This window comes from Oppia nitens, unplaced genomic scaffold, assembly GCF_028296485.1.
Source record: "Oppia nitens isolate AA-2021 unplaced genomic scaffold, nextdenovo-longstitch-racon4-pilon3 scaffold18_pilon_pilon_pilon, whole genome shotgun sequence".
In the NCBI taxonomy this organism is placed as follows: domain Eukaryota; kingdom Metazoa; phylum Arthropoda; class Arachnida; order Sarcoptiformes; family Oppiidae; genus Oppia; species Oppia nitens.
In genome coordinates, this window is record NW_026533197.1 from 589,827 (window position 1) to 615,555 (window position 25,729).

The window sequence follows — 25,729 nt, forward strand, 5'->3', positions numbered from 1 at the left end:
TTACAGTATATATTATTACATATGTTATGTAAATCTGTTTTTTAGTTATCTTACGGTTCATCAAGAATTGTATTTATTTATGACATTACACTTAATTTAAATATATTATAATATTTATAAAATACCTGTTTTATCTTCATTTATATAAATAATTTCTATTTACTTATGTTTAAAGATAAAACATTAAATAGTTTTTATCTGAAATCTTAAAACTATAACATATCTAAAATTTATTTTTATTTCAAGAATCTCATAGCATTTCAAAAGTTATCTCTCTCTCTCTCTCTCTCTCTCTCTCTCTCWCTCTCTCACTCTCTCTCTCTCTTTCTTTCTTTTTCTCTCTCCCTCTTTCTTTCTATATACAGTATATATATATCAGTATATATCTTTAAATGCATTTATTAAAACTTCAACTCAACTATCAAAACTTTAATATTTAAGAAGCAATTCAAATAATACTATATGTCTAATAAAAATGACACAAAAAAAGAAAATTTTCAAATTATTAAGTTATGCTTCTATTTATACTAAAAATAAATATTATGTGAAATTTTTCACATAAATGACATTCAAATAATTATTTAAATAAATGATTTAATTCCATAAACATTTATTCAGATGTTTATATTATTTTTAAAGTGTGATATGCAGTGATAAGAAATAAAAATAATGCAATTTTTAATTCATATATTAAAATAAATCTAAATCATAATTTAAGAGTTAAAATTTTGTTTTGTTTGTTACCAATTAATGCATTAAAATATTATAGTCATATTATTATATCAGTAAAATTTCATTTTTGCAAATTTCAGTTTATGATAAGTTGCATTGCATTTCATTATATAGTGTGATAGAAAGTTTGAAAATTATATTTAATAATATAAAACAATTGTTGTTAATTTAGGTATACTTAGTACAGTTAAAACAATTGACGAATAATCGCTTATTTATTAAGTAAAATAGTTGTAATAGTTTTGAATGACATAGAGGTTTGTGCTATGAATTTGTATAATACTGTATAACAGAATCAGATAAAAAGTGATAAATAATTTTATATTGTGCCGACACTATCACACAAACTTAGACTAACTTATACTATCAATACAATTAACTAAACACACAGAGTGAGTGCTTCAATATATATTTGAATATAAACAATGASTCCAATGTATCTGTATTTTTGTACATTTATTGTATATATAYTGTATACTAGTGTTCACTCAATCTTATTACTGGTCGACTATATGTTTGTGTTATGTATTATAGAGAATATTGTGAAGCAAAGCACACTTGAATCTAACATATGGTTCGGTCACTAATTTTTAAGCTTTAATATAAAGTATGCATAATATTAATACATATCTCTATCGCACTGTCAGTACGTGAAATGCATTTGTAAATGTTTGGTACGACACAAACACAACAATTACTGTAGTGCTGTATTACATAACTATAATATAACTATTATTATATAATATTACTTATATAAAAATAAATGAGAAAACATTTTTTTTGTATTATTAATATATTCACAACATATATACCACTAATGATTTAACAACTGGAAAATTAGGATATCATAGGTGAGTGCAGTTATAATCTGTATGTCATTGATTAGACAACACTAAGAGAGTACCTATTGATGAGTCCCGGATCCATAAAAAATTAACATATATATAAAATATTAAATACATTAAAACAAAATTATGGTTTATGGGCTTATAGTTTGTGTGTATTGTAGTATTGTTATATTACAGTAATATTTATTTTCTGTCAATTAACAGTCAAATTCATTGCATTTAAATATAATGAATGAATAAAATTTTAATAAATTAATTATTGCTTAAAACTCATTATTTAATTCTTAATAAAATAATAACTTAAACATTGAATACAATGTGTGTATAAGAATATGTATCTGTTTTGTCAGTAACAATAAGTAATATATTTTAATAATAAATAAAAACTTATTTTAAACAATCAAAGAAAAACTTAAAATATAATATCAATTATATCCAAAAAAATATTTTATTATATATTTTTAAAGAAAACTTGTTGTGAAGTGAAGTATAAAAGTATTGTTTTTCATTSTATTTATTAAACTTTTTTTTAAGAATTTCGTGCATCAAATAATTTGATCTAATATATAGTTGGTATTGAAATTTAATAAAAAATAAATAACAAAATAAGAGTTTATAAAATATTGAATCTTTCTCTCTCTCTCACTCACTCWCTCTCTCTCTCTCTCTCTCTCTCTCTCTCTGACTCACTCACTCACTCACTCACTCATTCTTCTCCCACTTACTATAGTCTTTATCGAAAGTCACTGTTCTTACTGTTCATACAAAAAACATTAAAACCCAAAAACTATATGTCATTTATGGCCCAATATTAGCTCATTTTTGAAGTGCACTATATTTTTGGTGTAAATTATATTTTTACTCAAAAGCTATAAAATAGACGTTTTGTTGTTTTTAGGTCTTAAGTCATGAATGCAATAAAATCTTTAATAGATATCATTTTTATTATATAATTAAAGCGCTATATAAAAGATAACTCTAAATATTTTGTACACAAAGTTGTCCACAAAACTAATATTTAAAATATAAAATTCCTTCAAAATCTTTTATTGTAATAATAGAGTATATTTTGTAAATATAATAATTTATGATAAATAACATAATTAAAAATTGTATTAAATTATATCAATATTTTGCATTTTAATAAATTCTAATTTTTAAAATATTTTTTTAGATGTTATCGTGAGTTCTAAATATATTTTATTTTTAACAATTTCATTTGTATTAGAAATTTTTTTAAATATAAAATAATAGTTTGAACTATATGTATCAAATTAAATGTAATTAACCATTTTTATATTATTATGTTTACATATGATCATTATAATATTTTCAAACGATAATATTCTGGTAACAAAATTATTATCAATAAGTGCTAAAATAATATTACTATTATATGTATTCAAGGTCTGGATCTAAAAAGTGGTCTAAAAAATAAAAGATGGGATCTGGATATCAGGTTCGACTGTTTGGTACAACCCATCCAATTATAATTGTTGTTAACAATATGGTAGTGCTCTTGTGTTTTGCCATTAGACAGTAATTACTATAACTTTTTTTTTTATTTTGCACTTTTATTTCACACCAAACAATCAAAGAGTGAGAAAAAGTGTGTAGAAAAGATGTAAAGAGAGAGAGAGAGAGAGAGAGAGAGAGAGARAGAGAGCAAATGAGTAAAATTACTGTACATATAAAAGACTATAAAACAAGAGTTATATATAAAATAAACTTTGAAGACGTGATGTGGTTTTCGTGACAACAAAAGCGCAATATATATATATATATAGTTTTAAGTATAATTTTTTTGTAACAAAACAAATAATTATAGAAACCATGAGATATGTCTAAAAGTAAACTTATGATTGAGTACTATATATAATATATAAAAAATATATTCGATATTTTGCAAAACTAACTTTTATTTTATTTTACAATTACTATTTTTACAAACTTTATTATTAATATAAAAACAATAAACTAATTCAACAAAAATATATAAATTTATATTAACTTAAAAACATATAAACTTATATATACTGTATATACAGTCTTTAGAGTCGATTGTAAAAATTCTTTGAAACAACAAAACCGTTGAAAAAAAGTTAATTTTCTGTAATAACTATTAAAAAATGTAACAAAAAAAGTTTCATAATAAATATGAGAAGTATATGAAACACAAAACAAAAGTTTACACTTTTTCATATACAACTCAATTTGATGTCAAAATAAAATTAATGTCAGCACCAAATGCGGACATCATTGAAAGTCCCATTGAAACACTTAAATTTAATGGAGTTATACCCCCGGTGTTGAACTCAAACAAACATATTTGTTAGGATATATAAATTACTACCAGTGCTATATATGGCTTTAAAATGACATGAATGTACATTTAGTTTACTGGTATAGACTTAAAACAAATTTAATGCTCCATGAGACCTAGGTACAGTATAAAATAATAATATACACAAAAATACTGTACATTTATTTTTTTCTAATAAAAATACATATGTAACAAATTTAATTTTTTATTAATCATTAAAAAAATTAATGCAGTAAACTGCAAAATTATCGAGTAATAAATTTTAAAATATTTAATAAATAAAATCTTTAAAAAAAATTAATTTAAATATTATCACTTTTAGACAAACAGTAAAATTAATTAATTACAGTACATTAATTTATATTTTTAATCATATTATATTTTTCGTTAATAATATTTATAATATAAGCTTCATATTATTTACATAAATATAACATATCTATAATGATTGTATTGAATTACAATTTAGTTATTATTTACTGTTACGTTTTAAATTTAATATAAATCTTACCTTAAATATTAATAATTGTAAATTTCTATTATCGTCACAAAAGAATTAGATTGAATATTAGGAGTTATTATTGTTTTGTTTTATTACTTAATATAATTATTAATAAAAAAAATTAGCAATTTGTTAGTTTTTAAAAAATATTTAAATAATTTATTGTATAATTATTTTTGTTCAATAATAATTTTTAATACATTTTGATGTAATAGCTTTAAAAGTTATTTACATTTAATATACAGTATAGTACAGAATATTCAACTATAAAAGTAGTTATATATTATATATTGACTTTATATTCTCTATATATTAAACGTTTTATTCAATCGTCACTAAATCATATACTTTATAAATGTATTCAAACAGAATATTCTCTATAAATATATATATTTATAACACAAAATTAGTCAAACATTAAAACATTAAAGTTTTTAGTTGCAGTATTACATAAAAGATAAATTGAAAAAAATTGAAAATTTTAGTCACGAATATATTATTTTTATATACAGTATAGTAGAGAAATAATAATATTACTAATAAAACACTGCAACTAAAAAATTAGTATTGCATTTGTGATGAGATGAAAAGCATTTATATATTATAATAACAATAAACACATACATAGACTAATAGATGAGCGCTAATACTATTAGCATATATTATACACTAAATTCATTACAATAACATTACTTTCATTATATTATTAATATATAAAATTCATTTATTGTATGTAACAGTATATGCAATATAAACTTCTATTAGTTAAACAAATTTTTACATTACTTTCTATGATAAATAGCGGGAATTTACGGCTTCTCTATTGTTTTTGATACCAAAGCTTTTTGTCAGGTTTGCCATCAATTTTTAACACAAATCAATATATTTTCAATAAAAATAAAACATAAAAACAAAGAGTTTGTTCAAATTATATTCAGTGGAGACCTTTTAAGAGTAGAATATCATATTTATCTGCATTTTATAAACAATAATAAATATTATATATATATTTTTACAGTTAGTTAATGTACACAACTTTTAAATACACATACACTGAGTATTTAAACATACAGTTATCGACTGTCATATATTATTGCAAATCAATTGAAGACAAACCTACAAAAACCAACTACTTTTGAATGTTACAAAAGTTGTGGTGTATTTGCTTTTAGCTAAAAAGTCTCATATGATTTTGTGACTCCGATATATTAGTCAATAGCGGCGACGCATTTACTGTACTCTCAACTGTATCTCCCTTTCCCCGACTCTCCTCTCAGTCGACTCATTGAATACAATATATTAAACATAATAATAAAACAGTTGAGATGTGTTGTAGTTATCCCTCACACCCATACTATTAGATAAATTAGAAAATAGTGTATTCAAAATCAACACAATATAATAGTTTGGATAATATGAGAGTCACTGACTGTAACCCTTAGGCCAACCACTGGATTAATGCAACAATGAAAGTCATTCCCAGAAAAATCAATTTTACTATTAAATTACATTTTTAATATTAAATATATTTWAACCCCCCTTTTAAAATAAATGTAAACTTATATACAATATATTGTATTTACAGTATAAACTATATATAAATTTATATATTACTATTAACAAAATAACATAACAAAGTTGTTCCTTAATTTCCATTAACTCTCATTTTTTATGATATTATAAATTTATGCAAAATTATGATGTGTTTTATATCATATTTTATTATCTCGATATTGAATTGATGGATGATTACCAACAAATTCAATACAATTTCAAAGGGGAATAAATATTTAGGAAATACCCGTCAATGGATTTACCGGTCTATTCTCTCATGAATTCTGTATATTTTTGTTATGTATTTTGCTTTTACTCCTATTAAATGTATTAATAAAATATAATTTATGCTATAAAGTTTATATAAGTTATGCCCTATTTATTAAAAATTAATATAATGTTAACGACTTTAATTCATATAATAGACAAAAAAAATTGTGTCAGTTTTAGACATCAGTTTTGATGAAATTTAAGTTATTTATAGATATATTTTGAACCTATTATTTTTATATAGTTATAACAAAATAAGATGCATTTTGTTATGTTTACAACAATTTTATGGTATATATTTAATAAATAGTAAAATTAATATAATTAAAAYAAATCATAAACAAAAATTTATAAAATTATCATTAAGCTAATTGAAAAAAATAAATACAATAAATGTTTGTATTAAATTATTTTTTAAAATACTAGTTTATTTGTCAAAAAATATTTTAATGATTAAATGTCACCTTAATTAGACAACTTATGTCAATAAAAGCTAAAATCAAAATTAGAGGACACAATTCAGTCCCGTTCGGACAACTTTAATGTTTTTCTCTAATTTATTGTTTTTGTTATTTTTATAATATTACTCAAATAATCAAGATATTAATTTTGTTTTTAATTAATTTGATATTAAAAAAATAATATCTACAAATACACAACAATTATTTTAAAAAAATATTGTAAATATATATTTTTTAATCAGGGTTAATTATTGTATTTACAATTAGCATTCATTATAATACAGATCTAAAAAATATCAATTCATTCATTTTCTAGTGTATTAAAGTTATGTACTTTATTTAGTTATACTTAGAGTTCGATCAACATTACCAGGGAGGGAAGTTCCCTAAAATATTCCTCCATTTTCCCAGAAAATATAGCAAATTTATTTTCCTTCCCTTGATAGTTAGAAAGGAAAAATATATTTTATATTATCACAATAAATAGTAACAAAACTTAAATATTTCTGCAAAAAAACATTGAAATATTTAAAAATAAGTTTCAATTCAATAAATTTGATGAAATTATTTATCAATACAACTTAAAATACAGTTAAATATAATATTTATTTTTAAAACATTATAATAAAACGTGTTGTTTAGATGTTAATATATGACACCACGAGGAAATAGATTCTTTAGGAACTCCCAGGGAATAGGGAACATAAACAACATTTGGAAAATAAGACGAGGGAGGGAATCTGATCTAACCCTAGTTATACTGTATATCATTCATTATACAGTATTATAAAATATAATAATGAATTTATAAAATTTTTATGAATTTAATCATAATTACTGTTTTCAACGGATATTTGTTTTTCAACAAACACAGACACACAATAATATTAATACTTATATATATATATATATATATATATATATATATATTTCAATATATACTAAAAAAGATAATTATCATAAATGAAAGTAAAAGTTCTCATGGATATTACTAATTATATTATTATTTTGACACTTAATTTAATTGATGCAATATTGTTATATTTATGTAATATATTTTATTAAGATTTTTCTTTTACATTCATAGTGCATATATTATATTGTATTTTATTTTGTTTGCCTCACTCATAAAACTTTTTCATAATGAGAGAAAGAGAAGAGAGAGAGAGAGAGAGAGAGAGAGAGAGAGAGAGAGATAAAAATAATAAAATGAAATAAAACAATGAAAACATTTTGTTTGAAAGCATTTATTCATTTGTACTAATTGTCAATTAGTGGAGTGAAAAATCAATTATTTGTCTAATTTGTTAATTAATCTACAAAAACATTATTTGTCACTTATATATTGTAATATACAGTACTAAACATCGGAAAAAGTGAAATCACACGCTGTTTAGGGATAAAAATATTTGAAATATTTATTTTTTATTATAATTAAATATTTATTGTGTTTTAATAAAGCACTAGGATATCAATAAATGCATTTATGTAAAATTTGTAAAAGCAAATTTGTCAATAAAATTAATAGTTTAATTATAGTTTAATAAATTATTATTTTGACCGCAAGTGGTATCAAAAGATTTGAGTGACAACTCTATTATTTACTATATTGTTGTCTTCAAACTATTTCTCTATTCAGTAGTATTAATAAAACTATGTATTTGTGTGTTTTGACAGACAGTTTTGTTTAGGTATTAGACATCACATGTAGAGAGATATTGTGTATGTCATCCATATAGACATGACTTGGAGTACATGTCGTACACTATATGTGGTGTCAATGACGAGCTTTTGATGGGATCACCAAATGATAAGTATAACAAAAAAGTTATRGTCTTTATATATATATATATATATACAGTCATAACTCAAGAGACTACATAACATAGAGTGACAAACATTGTAAAAGACAATAGCAATTATAGTATTTATATTCATCTTTAATAATTCAATAAATATAAAACTAATTTTTTCAATTTTGATAATTAATTTGTTAATATTTGTTAAATATAACCAATTATTTCAATTTGAATCATTAATTAATTTATAATAGATGTGAATAAATAATACTTGGAGTGGATGTCCAAAGAAAACCTAATATTTTTGGTCATTCTATGGTATAATATCTATGGTTTGTGGAGTCGACAAAACAAATGTCAGAAATTATCTCTTAATTACGGTTCACTGCATTTATTAATGCAATGCCGTGAAGTCGACATGCATTTTGCAAGACTGGTAACAACAGCTAACGGTTCCCTCAATACTATATATTGCAATACAATTGATGTATTTTTTGAGTCACCCATCCATTATGTACCGCATATAAGGCAATACCCTTAAATCAAAACAGTCTAACTAACTGTCCATCCCTTTGATGTGTACTTCAAAATTTATGCCAACTCAGGACTTGGGTCTCCAGGGCACTAGTCATAGGTCTACCAGTGCTAGCAATAGCTTTAGTAATTCATGTCCTATCCTTCACTCCATATCCTGTTTTTGTTTGCAACTGATTTGTAGTTATGTCTGATGTAAGACATTCATTGATTATCGCGCCGTTAAATAATTGGCGTTCACTTGAATAATACATTTGAATGCATCGCTTCGTGCCATCAAAACTGGACTTTCCTCTTATATATAGCACAGTGAGTCCACACATAAAAACCATAGTGACTGAAGTGGTCAGCTATTCATTGCATTATAGATACAAACAACAAATGAGTATCACTTTGACAATTATATGGCACACGTGAGCACCCGGTTTGTCAGGTCTGTAATATACTATACATTAGTCTATGTGTTAGCGCCTGGAGATTGTAAGCCTTTCACTTCATTAAATTCAATGATATCTTAAGATTTACTCATTTACTATAAAATTTATTAACATTTACTAACAGATGAATCATTGGTATTAAGGCATTAACTTTTGTGTTAAAAATTTAACGATTTATCTAATCATAACTATCGACTGATGTTTTGTTTATACATAATTTAATCACAAATACATTAACTCTAATATTATTACATTGAAAATATTTAAGTTAGTAAATGGTTATTAAATAATAATTATATTTTTCATCAATAATTTCATTAATATACATATATTATACATTTAAATACAGTATTAGTTATAAAATGAGAAAAAATGGATTTGAATTTAAGAGAGACTATTGTATGAATTGTAAAGTTATATATGAGATGTTAGATACACCTAATGCTTGTGTCCGATGGTAACAGTGCTATGAATACAAATTCAAATTAAGGCAATCTGTTTACAGACCAATCATTACAATCAAAATAAATGTCTCTTTTGTTGCTCTCTTTTGAAAGCAATTTTCAAAGTGACTTTAATGTACAACACGTTTGCATTTACAATATACTGTATTTTGATATATATTATATGTTTTATGTATTTATATTTGATTCAACAAATTATAATTTTGTTGACATTATATAAACATATATGATATACTGTATATTATATATATATATATATATAAATTTTGTATACAATATTTTTATATACAGTATATATACAATATATGTAAACGATTGCCTATTTGTTTCCACGCATTTAATGGATTATTCAATAGTGTATTATATATTTGATGTAAAGATTACATAACTTACACAACATGTTTGTAGAGATAAACAGTGAAATAGAAAGAAATGTAAGAAATGTAATGCATTAACGCATTTGTCAAACCTGTTTAAAGACATCAAAAGATTTGTGACAAAAAAAAGAAAAAAAGTTTTTTAAGTAAATTATTTTCTAAAAGAAAAGTAAACGAGAAGTCAATGGATGAGATTAGATGTAAAGAAAAATAGGATAAAATATGGTATAATCACTGATTAAATATTTATTTTTGCTTTCTTTTATAAACTTAAATATTAAATATACCTTTAGTTAAACAGATGGTTATRTATTGTACATTAGTTACAAACTTTTTGAGTACATTGTTGAGTATTTTAGTATTTGATAAATTAAAATTTTTCATTTACCKGTATAATATAAAAATTACTTTAATGTTTATGCTAGTTTAACATAAAATAAATAGCAAAAAAATGATATTGTATATTATTAGTGTAAATTATAATATCGGTTTTTGCAAATTATAATTGTAAAAATTACTTTTGCTGTCAATTTAGATAATTGACTAATTCATGTTTATTATACATTTTGTAATACATGTACAGAATATATAATATTTTTATTAAATAAAATATATTTGTTTTTTTTGTATTTAACACTTGATATCAAAATGTGTGTTTAAATGTTATTTATTTATTGTTATTTTAATTAAATTTATATCAAGGAAAGCATTTAGAGGCCAAGAAAATKATCATTATTTAYATAAAAATCAGTCATTAAAGTTAATTACAMTATAATWACATATAAAGCGATTTAATATTTATATAWTACAGTAGTTCTCAACAATTAAATTAACATTTGATTATATTGATAACAATCACTGCAAATCATAACATACTCTTGAATTTGATAAATATTTTATTTTTAATAAATTTTTAAATYGAGTGGATTTATATGATTTAAATATAACACACACACATATGCACACACATACACATACACACACACACACACTTKTATATTATTTTAATCATATTATTTAGTTTATTAAATATTTGGTTTGATTAAAAAGAATAATATGATATTATATAAAATTACTCAAAAAAATTAACTATTTTTTATCTCATTGTAAAATAAACTTTTTACATAAAAACAGATAATCAAACAACAAACCGACAAAAATCTGTATTTTTAATAAAACRTTTTTGTCTTTTACAATGCATTCAACTCGATATTGAGTATAAAATTTTTAAAATTATTTAATCAGATTATATCTTACAGTGAAAAAACTAGTAAATGTTTAGATGAGTACTATAAAAGCTATTATATTTTCATATCACTGTTTAAATCAAATGTGTTGTATTACTTAACGATACATTTAGTAAATAGACTATACTGTWTGTATTCTATGGATAAACTTATAAATAATAATTACATTACTTTTTATATTTATGTTAATAACAAATCTTTAACAGATAATGAGATATCACTGTTAAAATATATTAAACTGCAACTAAGGTAGTAAAAATAAAATAATAATTAAGTTAAAACATTTTAAATATAATAAATAATTTTGTATCCATAAAATATTCATTATTTTTTTCTATTCATAGTTTTAATATTTAATTTTTATAAATACAATGTAATGATTTTAAGCAAATTATTTAAATATAAAATAATATAATACTAGTAATTGCGTAAAATTGCAAATAATGATATTTATAATAAAAAACATATAGTAAAAAAACATTAGCCTAACATTAGATTGATATTTCAGTAAATCAAAAATTAGTTAATTGACTGTATGGTGGAAACAATTTGGATTATTATGGCCATTAATTTTATTAGCAAAAAATAATGTAAATGTGCCATATTTTGCTATATTATAATATGTATTATACAATACATATATTGTATAAATTTATTTATGTTGTGAAAATTATATGAAACCAATTATATTAAGCCAATATTTAAATGAATAACAAAATTATATATAATGCATACTAAACAATGATATTTGTGTCTTAAATATTACATTATTGCATATATTAGATTAATATTAAATTAGCAATAATGATATTATAATTGATTGCAAAAATTTATTGTTTTAATGCATTTGTATATTATATAAAATATTATACATGGTAACATTTTATATTTAAATTAAAAAACATTAAATTATTTAATATAAATTTACCTCATTTGTTTAAATTGGTGTTAAATTTACATGTATATAATTTTTCTAATTTTTATTTATCAAAACAAACTGATCTATAAAACATATCATTTAATAATTTTCTAGTATTTTTAATACAAAAAATAATTCAGTCAATCACTGGTAAAGCAAACGCAAACATAATATATTTTTGATAAAATATATGTATATTAAATGAAATTTAAGTATAAGTTAAACATTTTTTATAGTCATTAAAATAACATGAATTGCATGCAAACGGCTATAATTGTTATAATCATTTGGTAGTCAACTATAGAGTGCTCTGAATGACTCGTCAGGCATATTGTAGACGATATGAATTGCAAATATCTTATGGCATATAATGTTATAAAAACAATTAATACCTCAATATTTATAACCACAACAATTAACCACATCTGGGATCAGTTGAGAGACGGCTTTAATATAAAATGTCTTAAAATGTCAGCACTTGTTTGGCTAATAGTATTTATTAAATGTTTAATTGGCTATTAAAATAAGTTAAAGAATATCCTCTTATATTATTAATTCAATAAATTGCCACAAAAATCGACAAAATTACAAGAAATTTGTTTGAAAATTGTGTTCATAGCTATTAAATAAATGTGTAATATTTGCTAAAAATAAAACACCGATTCATCCATTATATAGTTGTGAGGCAATCATAACATGGATTTAGTCAATAATTTACAGAGTTATTCAAAATCGTGTGAAAAATCTTATGTTATTTCATAATTGCAAACATTATACATGCATTGAGTGCACAATTTTGAACGCATTTATAATATTCATATTTTTTAAATAAAAAATGCATTGAAATAATGACACAAAAAACAAAAAGTTATTTCTTTAAATTGTAGTTATGATTGATAACGACATGTCTTTTTAGACTACAATTTGTAACATTATATAAACATTTTTTAGATACACTAATATTTCATATATTCGTTTGAATTTCTATCTCATGAGGAAAAACTGTCATTTATTTGTATAAATATAAATAAATATGAATGACATTCAAGAATTTGTATTTACTATACAACATAAATAAATTAAATTAAAAAAATTAAAACTTAAATTTTTGTACAATTTATATGCTATAGATTTACATAAATTAAATAATATAAATAATTCAATTCATGTGAGCATTGGTTTTATGAAAATAGTTTTTACTCTAAAAAAAGTCATTCAAAAGTCTCTATATAAAGGATTTAATGAGTAAAATGAAGAAACAAAAAGCAATGAAAATTTACATTTTATACTTTATTTATTTTATACATATATATATATTATTTATAAATATAAAAATCACTTTTTAATCTTTTTAGTATTTAAATAAAATATTTGACAAATATGTTTTTATTTAAAATCAGTTTATTTGTAATAGTTTTCAATTAAATATAATATTATTTACTGTACTTACGATATTATATTAATAAATGTATTAATAATAACTATTATTTTAACAACATTTTCCTTTTGAGTTGATTTTTGAAGAAAATTATTATCATATAATAATAATGATTATTTTTTTCACTACAATTTTTAATTCTATTTTATTTTTAGACTAATTTAAATTTAAAAAATAAATATGTATACATTATAAAATGTGTTTTTAATAAATATTTATTTTAAAATGTTTAGTTTTATATAATTTTGTTATTAAAATAAAAGTATACATAAATGATATGTTTGACTATAATATGACTGTCCTGTTATTAATAACTATTATGAAAATAAAAGAGAAAATAAATATAGAGAAATAAAAACAATGAAAAACATATAAATTTTATACATTATATAATATAATTAGTTTAATGTAATCTATTTATTCATTAATTTATATATTAATTAACTAAATGATAATCGGTTTAATTTTCACTCAATTTTCTTGTTGTTTCCGATTATAGATTAGTGTTTACAACAAATTAAGTAAGAGATGTGCGTAAAGAGGAAATGGATCTCATGTTTCAAAAATAATTTTATAGTAATGATTCACATTATTTCAATACACAATTTAATAAATAATATTTAATATTAAATATAATTATTTTGTATTAATATTAATATAAATCCTAAATAAAATCTAATAATTCTTAAATTATATTATATTTTTTTAATTTTAATATTTTACTACTAAATTAATACATTAAAATATTATCATTTATGTTTTTTATGTAATAGAAGTTAATTAAAGATATTTTAAAATTTGAAAGCTTAAAGTGGAAAACACTAATTTAAGATAAATTTATAATTGTATAGTTATATCTAGAGTTAAACAAGGGTTTCGATCGCATGGGGTATAGATATTTATATCAGGGTTAAGCAAAGGGGTAGGGAGGGTAAGGCCAAAATACCACTCCCTTAAGATCGAGATTTAGGGATTTTACCCCCAAACTTTTTGACCAAATTGGAAAAATTGTTGATTAAAAACGAGGAGAAATGACCCCCCTCTAAATTTTTTTGAAGTTTATGAAAATTTTAATTTTAATTGATACTATTTTAGTAAATGTTATTGTTTTTAAATTTTATATAAATCTAATTATTAATTTAAAATAAGTAAAATAGTTAAAAGCACGTTAAAACTCATCTAAAAATAACATTATTTTAATTAAAATATTCAACTAAAAAATTAAAAATTATCTATTTATCAAATGACAGTAATCCAAATTACAATTTAAATAGAAGTTTAAGATAAATAAAGTTAGTAAAACAATAAATACTTATAATATAAAGTTTTAGTAATAATTTTTAAAATTTTAATTAAATAATTAAAAAATATTTTCAATTTTATAATTATTATAACTAAAACTTTAACAAAAATTATGTTAAATAATTAGTATTCAGTCAATTTTTATATAAAAATAAAATTATGTACCTATAAACTATAAACATTAATTATTATTTAATTATTATTTATATAATTAATTATATTAAAAGTTATAAATCATTAAAATATTAAAAATAACTCATAGTTTATTATTAATTCTTTTATAACTATTTTAAATTTTAAATACATTATTTTATTTTTTGTTAAAATTTAAGTTTTTATTAATTTTTAAAATATTGTTTTATATTTTGGGAAAATTTACATATTTATACAAGAACTTATGGGAATTTTATTGAATTTACATGGAAATATTCGGGAATTATGGTATTTTTTCTAGACCCCCCTTGATTTTGGATTTTTTGCCGTTTAAAAATCTTTTGGCTTAATTTATATTCTATTTGGACTTTAGGGCAGGGGGTAAAATCATGATTTTAGACAAATATAAAATGATTTTCCCCCACCCCTTTTGCTTAACCCTAATTATAGAAATGGGATAAATAATGAAAATAATGAAATGGGATTTTATTGTTTATATAATTTAATTTTTTTATTAAACATACTATACTTTCAACATTAATATTTTGTTTAAATATTATAATAACTGTAATAAAGTATTTTAGTTTTACTTAAATTATTACATTAATAAATTAGTTTATCCAAAGTGACAATTAACTTTAAGTCTCTTAACGTATATAAAAGATTGAAAGATTTAAAAGATTTTTTAATAAATATTAAATTTATAAAATTATGTAATTATTAGGGAATTTAAAAACAGTTAAATATTATATTAACTTAAAATACTTTATTTCCAAATCTATGCAATGAATATATAGAAAATAATTTTTTAATAAAGTAATAAAGTTTTTGACATATGTTTACTACAAACTTGAATTGTTGGATAAACAATTGATATTAAAATAATTTTTATTATATTTTATGTATATTGTATTTAATATTGTTTTATGTTTTTATCGATGTTTTAGTTTATTAACTAGACTTTGTAAATATAKATAAATATTTTTAATGTAAAAAGAATTTTTAAAAAGGTATAGTAATATCAATTTTGAAAAATAGTAAAAAACAGAATTTTTAATTATAAATATTTAAAAATTATGTCTATTTGATAAACATTTTGTAAATAAATTTATCAAATAAGATAATGTATATAATTAAACGATTATATTTAGTATTAGTTTAAACTTTAAAATAAATAATTATTTGAATTATTTTTATAAAAATAAAACGCATAAATTTTTAATAAATATAATTTATTTTAATCTTTATTTATTATACCTAATTTTAGTCACTTTAATGATAACTGTTTTGTTAAAAATAAAATTAATATACATTATTTTACAGAGCTTTATAAGTGATGAGCTTTTTTATAATTTATTTTTTATGACATTAAAAATATATATAAATTAGTTACGAGTCACAGATTTTAATACCTAAAATATACACCTTATATGAAAATATAAAATATTTACTATATTTTAGGGTTTTATAATTGTTAGAGAGTTGTTGTTRGCTTTAAATTATACGGCAAAAAGCTATTTCCATAGCACTCATAACTTATGATGAAATTATATTATACAGTATTATATCATTCATTATACATGTATAACATATTCCTTATAATTTAAATTTAATTTTCAGTGAAAGATATTTATATTTATCATACTATATATATTCAGTATTGTAAAAATAATAATAAATATATAAAATTAATCAAAATAAGTAATCTAATTTGAAATAATTTTTATTTAATGTGTTAAAATTGTATTATACAATATAATACAAATATAAATACCTGTATAGAGCTAAAATAATTCTCACTTAATAATCATAATTTGTTAAATGAAAAATTGCACTAGATGATAATTGAATTTTATAAAAATATAGAATTTAGAAACCATTAATATTCTAATAAATATTATATTTAAATTTTATGTTATAATTAAAATAATAAGTTAATGATTTCAAATAATTTGATTTAATACAATCCTATTGATTATTGTATAATAATTATTGAGTTTGAACTATACATATATTTGCAGTTATTTTACAGGTTTATATAATATCAAGATAATAGATACGACTATAATTATTACTGAGCATTAATTACTAAAAATATTCAATTTTTATTAAGATTTAGCTTTATATTTAAAACTAATATAAATTAAAAAACTTATTTAAAACAATTTTAATTATACATAATTTTTTTAATATTCATTAAATAATTTTTATATACTTCATTTAACTTTAGTTATGCCTTTTARATATTAAAAATAGTATATATATATATATTATTTGGTAAATTATTATACAGTTTATTTAAACTTTAAATTATAAACTTGATGATAAATCGTATATACTTTACAATACTATTAGGTAATATACAGTAATATATAGTATATACATATTATATACTATAGGTATCATTACAATTATAAAACATTTTAAATGCCATAATTTGTAATTTAATTTAATTTACTTCTAATTTATAAAAATCATAAATGCATTGTATATTACATCATTTTTACCWAAATGTTAATGATTAATAATTTTTTATATATTTTAAAAATGAAATGTTAATTTTTATTTATAATTAATTATTGATTTATAATTTATAAACAGAAATTCAAATATTTTAGTGTACATTGTGTATCTATTTTATGTAAGTTATTATTTATTATTTTAACTTAAATAGTTAAACYCATTTTTACAAAGAAATGCACAATAGTTCTATTATATTTTAAAATTTAAATATAATTTTCTAGTTTTAAAGAAGTTTTTTCAAAAAAATTGATAAAATAAAATGAAAATAATTTATATAAATTATATAATTCTTTTTTATTATTAATTCTTATAGAAAAAAATAATTACAATATTTAAATTAAATTAGAAAAAGTTAATAAATAATATGAATTAATTTAAAATAGAATATATTATAGGGATGACTATTAAGTAAAAATAATAATTAAARAATATTTAATAACTTAAAACCTATTATTATTAAAACAATATTTTTTGGCATAACATTCAATTATATTTTGGTAAAATAAAATGTTAAAATAAATTACACAATCAACCAAAATAACAATAATATAAAATTTTATATTACAAAGTCAATGACTACGTTTGCAAAGTTTGCAAATAATTTGCATAAAACAGACTAATTAAAGACACGCCCGGTTTGGGCTAATTCTCGCTCAGGTATTCCTCAACAATGAAATGTTACTCTAATTTTAATACTAAATAATAAAATTCATTTGAAAATCGTTAATTGGTTTATATATTTTATTTGAATCATTTTCAAACAATAACAAACAGTTAAYCAATAAATCATTAATTATAATACAATATACAGTWATTTTTATAAAAATTAATAATATATTAATAAATAATAAATAATTTTTAAAATAAATTTATTTTTAAGAAAACCCTAAAAATTAAAAGAAGGGACGATATTATTAGCATAAGAATCGTTAGTATGTGGATGTGTTGGTGCAGCAAATGTTGGCGCCATATGTCCCGTACTATTAGGAGCACCGATGGTCGACATATGGGGAGTGGACGTCGTCCTATTATTTACGGTAATTTGAGGATCAAATGAGTTGGTATTGTGTGAACCCGAACTCAATAAGGTATTGAATGAATTATGATGTGTCGGTATTCTGACATTAGAGTGGTGTGAATGATATAAATTCTGGTGATGTCCCGATGGCTTCCATGTTGTCGGTGTTTGGTAAACACCATTATTCATATCCATAGTCGAGTTATCCAAAGTTGGGCCCATTGATGGTGTAACTACAGGTGCTACAGGAGGCGGTGGTGGTGGTGCAGCAAATTTTATTGGAGATAATGGTAAGCTATCGTTGGAATCGATATCAGGAAATATATTGCTTAAGTGAAAATTGGTTGCGTGTGATGAGTGATGTGTCGGTGCATTACTTGACCCAAAATGAGACGATGCTGTGGGCGGAGGCACCGATCGGTTGGAATTATACAGTGATGTGACACTAAAATTGGGTGCATTTGAAACATTTGTTGTTTGATTTGAATCACTCGACACTGTTGTGTGCGGTCTGAACAATGAATATGAAGAACTTGTGTCCGCTGTAGAAGTCGTGTTCTTTGAGCTATTATTTGAAGATATCGACGAAGACATAGCTTGTTGTCTACTATTACTATGTGTTTGACTACTCGTTAAAGTGGTATATCTATTGTTACCGCTATTATTATTATTCGTGTTATTATTTGTATTATTATTATTATTATTATTATTATTATTATTACTACTACTACTACTATTGTTATTAGTTGTGTTGTTGTTATTATTATTATTATTATTATTATTATTATTATTATTATTATTACTATTACTATTACCACTATTGTTTGTATTATTTGAATGAGAAGTATTTGTTGACAAAGACATTAAATCATTCATTGAAAAATAATTATCACTCAAATGTCGAAACAAGTTTGTTGTCGCAGATGAACTAGAAGTGTCTGAATGGGTATTATTATTATTTTTGTTATTTTGCTTTGAGTTTGATTTATTAYTCAATCCATTATTTGAACTAATTTTCGATGATTTCGATGGATTAGGACTTCTATTAACTGACGAATTCCTTGAATTGCTTGAGTTGTTGGACTGTGTTTCACGTGTTTTACCATTATTTGCATTACTGGAACTGTTAGAAGTAGTGTTAATATTAATCGATGGATTTACATTGAAATTGGATCCTGTAATAGAAGGCAATGGATTATTAGCTGCGGTATTAACGAATGATGTATTGAAGTCAGGCATAAAACTATTGGTAAACATAGCGGGTCTGTGGGCACCACTAAAATGATTGGTCGCATCAAAAGGCGAGGCAGAACTCGGTAATAATGCAGGAAATGGTGTCGAAGATGTCGTTGGAAAGTATGTCGTGTTTGATGTGGTATTAGAGAAGAAACAACCAGTTCTTGAGTTATGTTGACTCGTATTGACGGAAATATTAGAGCTTTGATTGCTATTTGTATGCAAATAATTGCAAAAACGATTGTTATTGTTATCGTTATTTCGTGAATTTCTCGGATAAGTATTTAAGTTAGTATTATTCATATCTGGAAGTGTTGTATTGGTTGGTATGTATAATCCCGACTGATTGTTATTATCATAACTTTCCAAATTAGTGTCCATAAAGTTTGTAAAACCAAATGTATTATCATTTATATTACTATTCGACCGTTTATTTTGTTGTATATTTGAATTATTGTTTGTATAGACAACAGGACTGTGTTGTTGACTATTTTGTTGTTGTTGTTGTTGTTGTTGTTGAGTTCGTGATTGTGACTGCTGTTGATTTGATTGGTGAGATTGCATTTGTTGTTGGGGTTGTGCTTGAGGTTGTGATTGTTGAGGTTTAGTCTGTTGCTGCGATTGATGATCCGATTGTTGTTGTCGWGGTTGTAACTGTTGTTGTTGTTGTTGTTGATGCTGATGTTGTTGTTGTTGAAGTTGTTGTGTGTGTTGTTGATTCATTTGTTGAAGTTGTTGTTGTGATTGATATTGTTGTTGTTGTTGTTGTTCTGATTGTTGAGTCATTTGTTGTTTATTATTGGTTTGAATCAAATGTGACGAATTGTGTTGCGTTTGAGTTTGATTTTGTTGTGATTGCTGTTGTTGTGGTTGTGATGGTTGTTGTTGTTTAAGATGTGTTTGTTGTACGCTTTGTTGTTGTTCTGGTTTTTGTTGTTGAGATTTGTTAAGTAATTGTTTTTGTTCTTCAGATTGTTGTTGTGTTTCTTTAATTTGTGACACTTTATCCTTTACAATCTGTTCCCCATTTGTTTGTTGATCTTTGTTTGTAGACTTTTGTAAAACTTGTTGTTGTTGTGGTTTTAATTGTTTTGGTTCTTCAATCGGGTTTTCTGTTTGAGTACAAATAGTCTTAGCCTTAACTTTATTCTTTAGTTTAGGTGATCCATCGACAGGTATGGACTCTATTGTTGTGGTTAACTCTTTAGCTTTATTATCGACAGTGGATTTAGTTTTCTTAATTGTATCCTTTTGACAGTTAATTATTTTRATTGTATTTGTATTGAGATTCGATGCTATGTTATCTGTTTGTACCGTTTGTCCACTCAATATAGTCGGTTGTGATATACCGGTACTGTTTGGTTGAGTCGGCGGTAAAACAATACTATAATTATTAGATAAAATCATAGGTTGTTGTGTAATCTGAGGTGGATTTACAATCGATAATATCTGTCCGTTTGGCAATAAAAGTGCTGTAGTTTGCGGCTGTGTTTGCACCGGTATTTGTGGTTGACTCAGATTCAATATCAATGGCTGAGCTGATGATATATGATTTGTTGACGATTGTAAACTGTCGAGTGAAGCACCGGTAGATAATATTTGAATTGATTGCTGTGAACCAGTTGTTGGACGGATTTGTAATGTGTTCAATGAGTTGACTTCATTTCCAGAAGAATTTGTGACAATCAATCGGGGAATTGTCTCATCATTAGAGCCAACCGAAGACGACATATTCTGGTCATTCATTATGAGTAGCGGTTCATTTAATATATGATTGTTTGTCTGGATATTGGATGTGTTTGGCAACAGTGGTGTTGGTATCGATTTATTTCGATTCATACATCTGTCTCTGTCTTTGGATTTCTTCGATTTATTTAAGAATGACTTTATTTTCTTGGAGACCGAACCCAATGAACTATTGTCATCTGAATCACTCATCTGATCTCCTCTTCTCTTCGGATTTTTTTCCAAGAACTGGTTTAGCTGTTGTTCAGTAATTTTCTTCGAGTACTTCATTGGTCTTTCAAAGTGAACATCAATTGCGGAACAATTGGGGGAAATTCCCGTCGATTCCAACAAATGAAAATAATTACAATTCTTTTCTTCCAATTCCTTRCAACGTCTGTTMAGACGTCGGATCTCTTCAACTATTGGATTAAATAGCAAAAAACGTTAAGACAAATGTAAATATTGGTTCAATTGATAACTAATTGATACCATGAATAGCATTAATTTGATTGCTATTTCCATAAAGATATGCATCACTTTTGTCCTTCAGATGAATGATATAATCGTATAATTTCTCCAATAAGTGTGTCTTTGACTCCCGTTTAGGCTCTTTATGTGGCAAAAGATCGGCCAACTTATAGATCCAGTAATTGATTTTGTCTTTACGTCGCTTCTCGACGCCATTGTGTAGCCGACGCTTAACATCAGTCCGTGAGGTCAATGATCTGCAGAAATCATATTTGTTGAGACAATTATTGGACAAATTGTGATCATTTACCGAAAGCTGTGGTCGAGATCGAGGACACCGATGTCATCACTATTGTCACACATTACTAATGCTTACAATTGTGTGGACACACCCTTTAATTGTCAATAGCTATGTCCGACTCACAAGTGGTCACATAGAGTCCGGGTATGTGTTGGTCAGTGACCACTATTGCGACCGAAAGGTCACAAAACACACATTAATGTCAACAATGGCTACAAATTGATTGAATTTAATATAAAATTCAATTAAATGTTTGTTTGTTTGCCTTTTAGTGCATAACATAAGTCAACACCAGATGTCACCTAATGTTCAAACAATTGTTTTCATTTAAAACCAGATTTAATATAATATTAATATTAATTAATAATTCAAATGAAATACATTTAGAAATTGAATTGAATTTTATTGCAAATTCTTATCTCAAATGGTTTTTAATTGAAATATATATTTAATCTCAAAATTAGTCATTAATTTTAAAATTATTTGTTGTTTTAGAAATATTATTATTATTTTATTGAATTAAAATATTCAAAATAAGAAGATATTACTTGTAATATACAGTAGTTTTGTATAATTTAGTTATTAATATATTATTGAATACTTAATACAATTTTTTGAAATACATTACACTTTAAATAATTTATATATTTATTGAGTGAAATATGGAGGAAATATAATGAAATTGTTATAAATATTTGTATTTATAAAAACAAAATTAAATTCATTAAAAACAAAAACATGTTATAAAATCTTTATTATTTTATAATAAATTTTGAGATAAATTTTTAATAAAAATGATTTTTTAATTATTAATTTCCAAAAATAGATTTTTAAAAATCAATACATATATTATCATAAACTTAATGTCAAATTCAAGTAAACTAGAGTGACCAAAATCAAGTATATAACTTGATTTATTTGTAATTTATTGGGAATTAAAAAATCATAACATTTTACATCAAATATTTCTTAGTCTAACATTTCACAAAAAAATGTTAAATTAAATTATAAAATAAAGTGATTTGTTTTGTAAGTTTGGTTAGTCTATTAAATTATAAAATAAAGCACAGTTGCGGAGGAATTGATTTAAGACATATAAAAATTCAATTGATATATAGAGTGCCATAATTTAGGTCTTTATTTTGATATTATTTGTACAGTATATACAGTATATTAATATATTGGTATTGCAATTAATTTTATTAAAAAATACATGTACAGTATTTATTGGTATTTTTTAATAAAAATAGTTTATTTTGATGTAATATACGTTTTATATACAGTATATATCAATATATAAAACGACATGAATGAATCAATTTATTTTTAGAGATAAAATGTAAAATATTTTAAAAATCGATTTATCAGATGAATATTTTTAGAATTTTTTCCAATAATTTACAAAAATGAGATTAAATATTAATTTTTATCGTTTAATCATTTAATGTGCGAATATTATGATTTAAAATGATTTGATTAGTTGTGATTAAAACAAAATGATTGAATAATTTTAAGGACATTTTTATATTTATATTACTAAAAATATAAATATTTTTTTGGTAAAATTGACAGAAAAAATAAAATTTAGTTTCTATGAAAAGCTATTTTTAAAAAATATTGTTAATACAGTAAAATATTATGGAAATGTTATGGAAATGTTATAATAAATTCATAGAACATTTTAAATTTAGATAAATTTAAAAAAATTATAAATTTATAAATAAATATTAATATTTCAATTGAATATGGCTTAAAACATGTAAATATAACAAATTATAAATCAAATTTGAATGATTTGTATTATAAAGTAATAATTAATAAAAGACCTATTAAAAAAATAATTGTGTAAATTTTTAATTTCTACAATTATATTTTATATAAAATAATAYATATATTATCAATAGTTAGTATATTATTTATATAATGCATTAATTAACATATAATTAATTTTTTACTATAACAGTATATATCAATATAACAGTACTATCATAAAACTGCATATTAGTTTTACACAGATATATAATTCATATAAAAATTATTACTAAGTTTAATATGGATAAAAAAACATTATATAATAATTAAATCAAAATACAGAAAAATTAATGTTTAGTTTTAGTAATTACAAGTTAGTGCTAAACTTAATATTATTATAATTTTAAATTATATTGAATGCGAATATTTGTTATTATTGATTTGTAGATTATTTTAGTTATTATTTAAAAAATTTATCGTAATACACAAATATTAATATTTTCTTGCCTTAATATTTATTATATTTTAAATTATATTTTAAATCTGATAACATTTTATTTTAACTCATTGATTACAAATTAATTTAACACTACTTATCATTAAAAGGTATCATTTAAACATGTTTATTTTTTAAAATTTATTTTACTACATTAATAAATATAGTATCGTATATTAATATACTGTACATATACTGTTTGATTGAGTGCATATTAATTTTTATATAGTATTTTATTACATTAATGTTTTAATTATTTTAAAATTAAAAACAAATTTTGATTCTTAAGTTTGAAAGATAAAAAACACATTATTTTACAATGAATTCAATTATATTTATTCCTAAATATAACGTATATATTAATAACAATTATCAATAAATAAAGTGAAGTATAGTTACAATAGTTAAACGGCATCGACTTATTTATAGTTAGTTGTATATAGTATTATCATTACTTAAATGTTAAAATATGCTGTTTGTATATAAATAAATCAATTCACAAAAGCCCAATGGTTTGCCTCTAAACTTGTATTATAACATTATTATATATATATATTATGCTGTAAACTATATGCCATTGTATTTGATTGTATAATTTAAGCATAATATTACATTAACTTTATGTGGGAATCAAATCATTTTTAACACAAAAATAAAAAAATTAAATATTTACGATAATAACAAAAAAGTTAATTAAGTGCTTTAATTCAAGGCATATAAGATTTATTGCAATATATATTGTTGCAAATGGTATTCAATATATCAATACATTGTCACACAATATGTCTCTCAAGTAATACTGATTTAAATAAAATGACATTATTTTCATTTTTAATGATTTGCAAAT

General features: G+C 22.2%; 1 protein-coding gene across 1 annotated transcript; it reads right to left on the reverse strand.

The window, feature by feature from the left end:
• Window positions 1-18,769: 18,769 nt before the first annotated feature.
• Window positions 18,770-22,925, reverse strand: LOC128965834 (transcription factor mef2A-like). Its single transcript, XM_054312611.1, has 3 exons — window positions 22,644-22,925; window positions 22,355-22,590; window positions 18,770-22,284 (listed from the first exon to the last, which is right to left on the reverse strand). Exons 1-3 carry the CDS (start codon window positions 22,694-22,696, stop codon window positions 18,770-18,772), a joined length of 3,804 nt encoding a protein of 1,267 aa, XP_054168586.1. The 5' UTR covers window positions 22,697-22,925.
• Window positions 22,926-25,729: the final 2,804 nt, after the last annotated feature.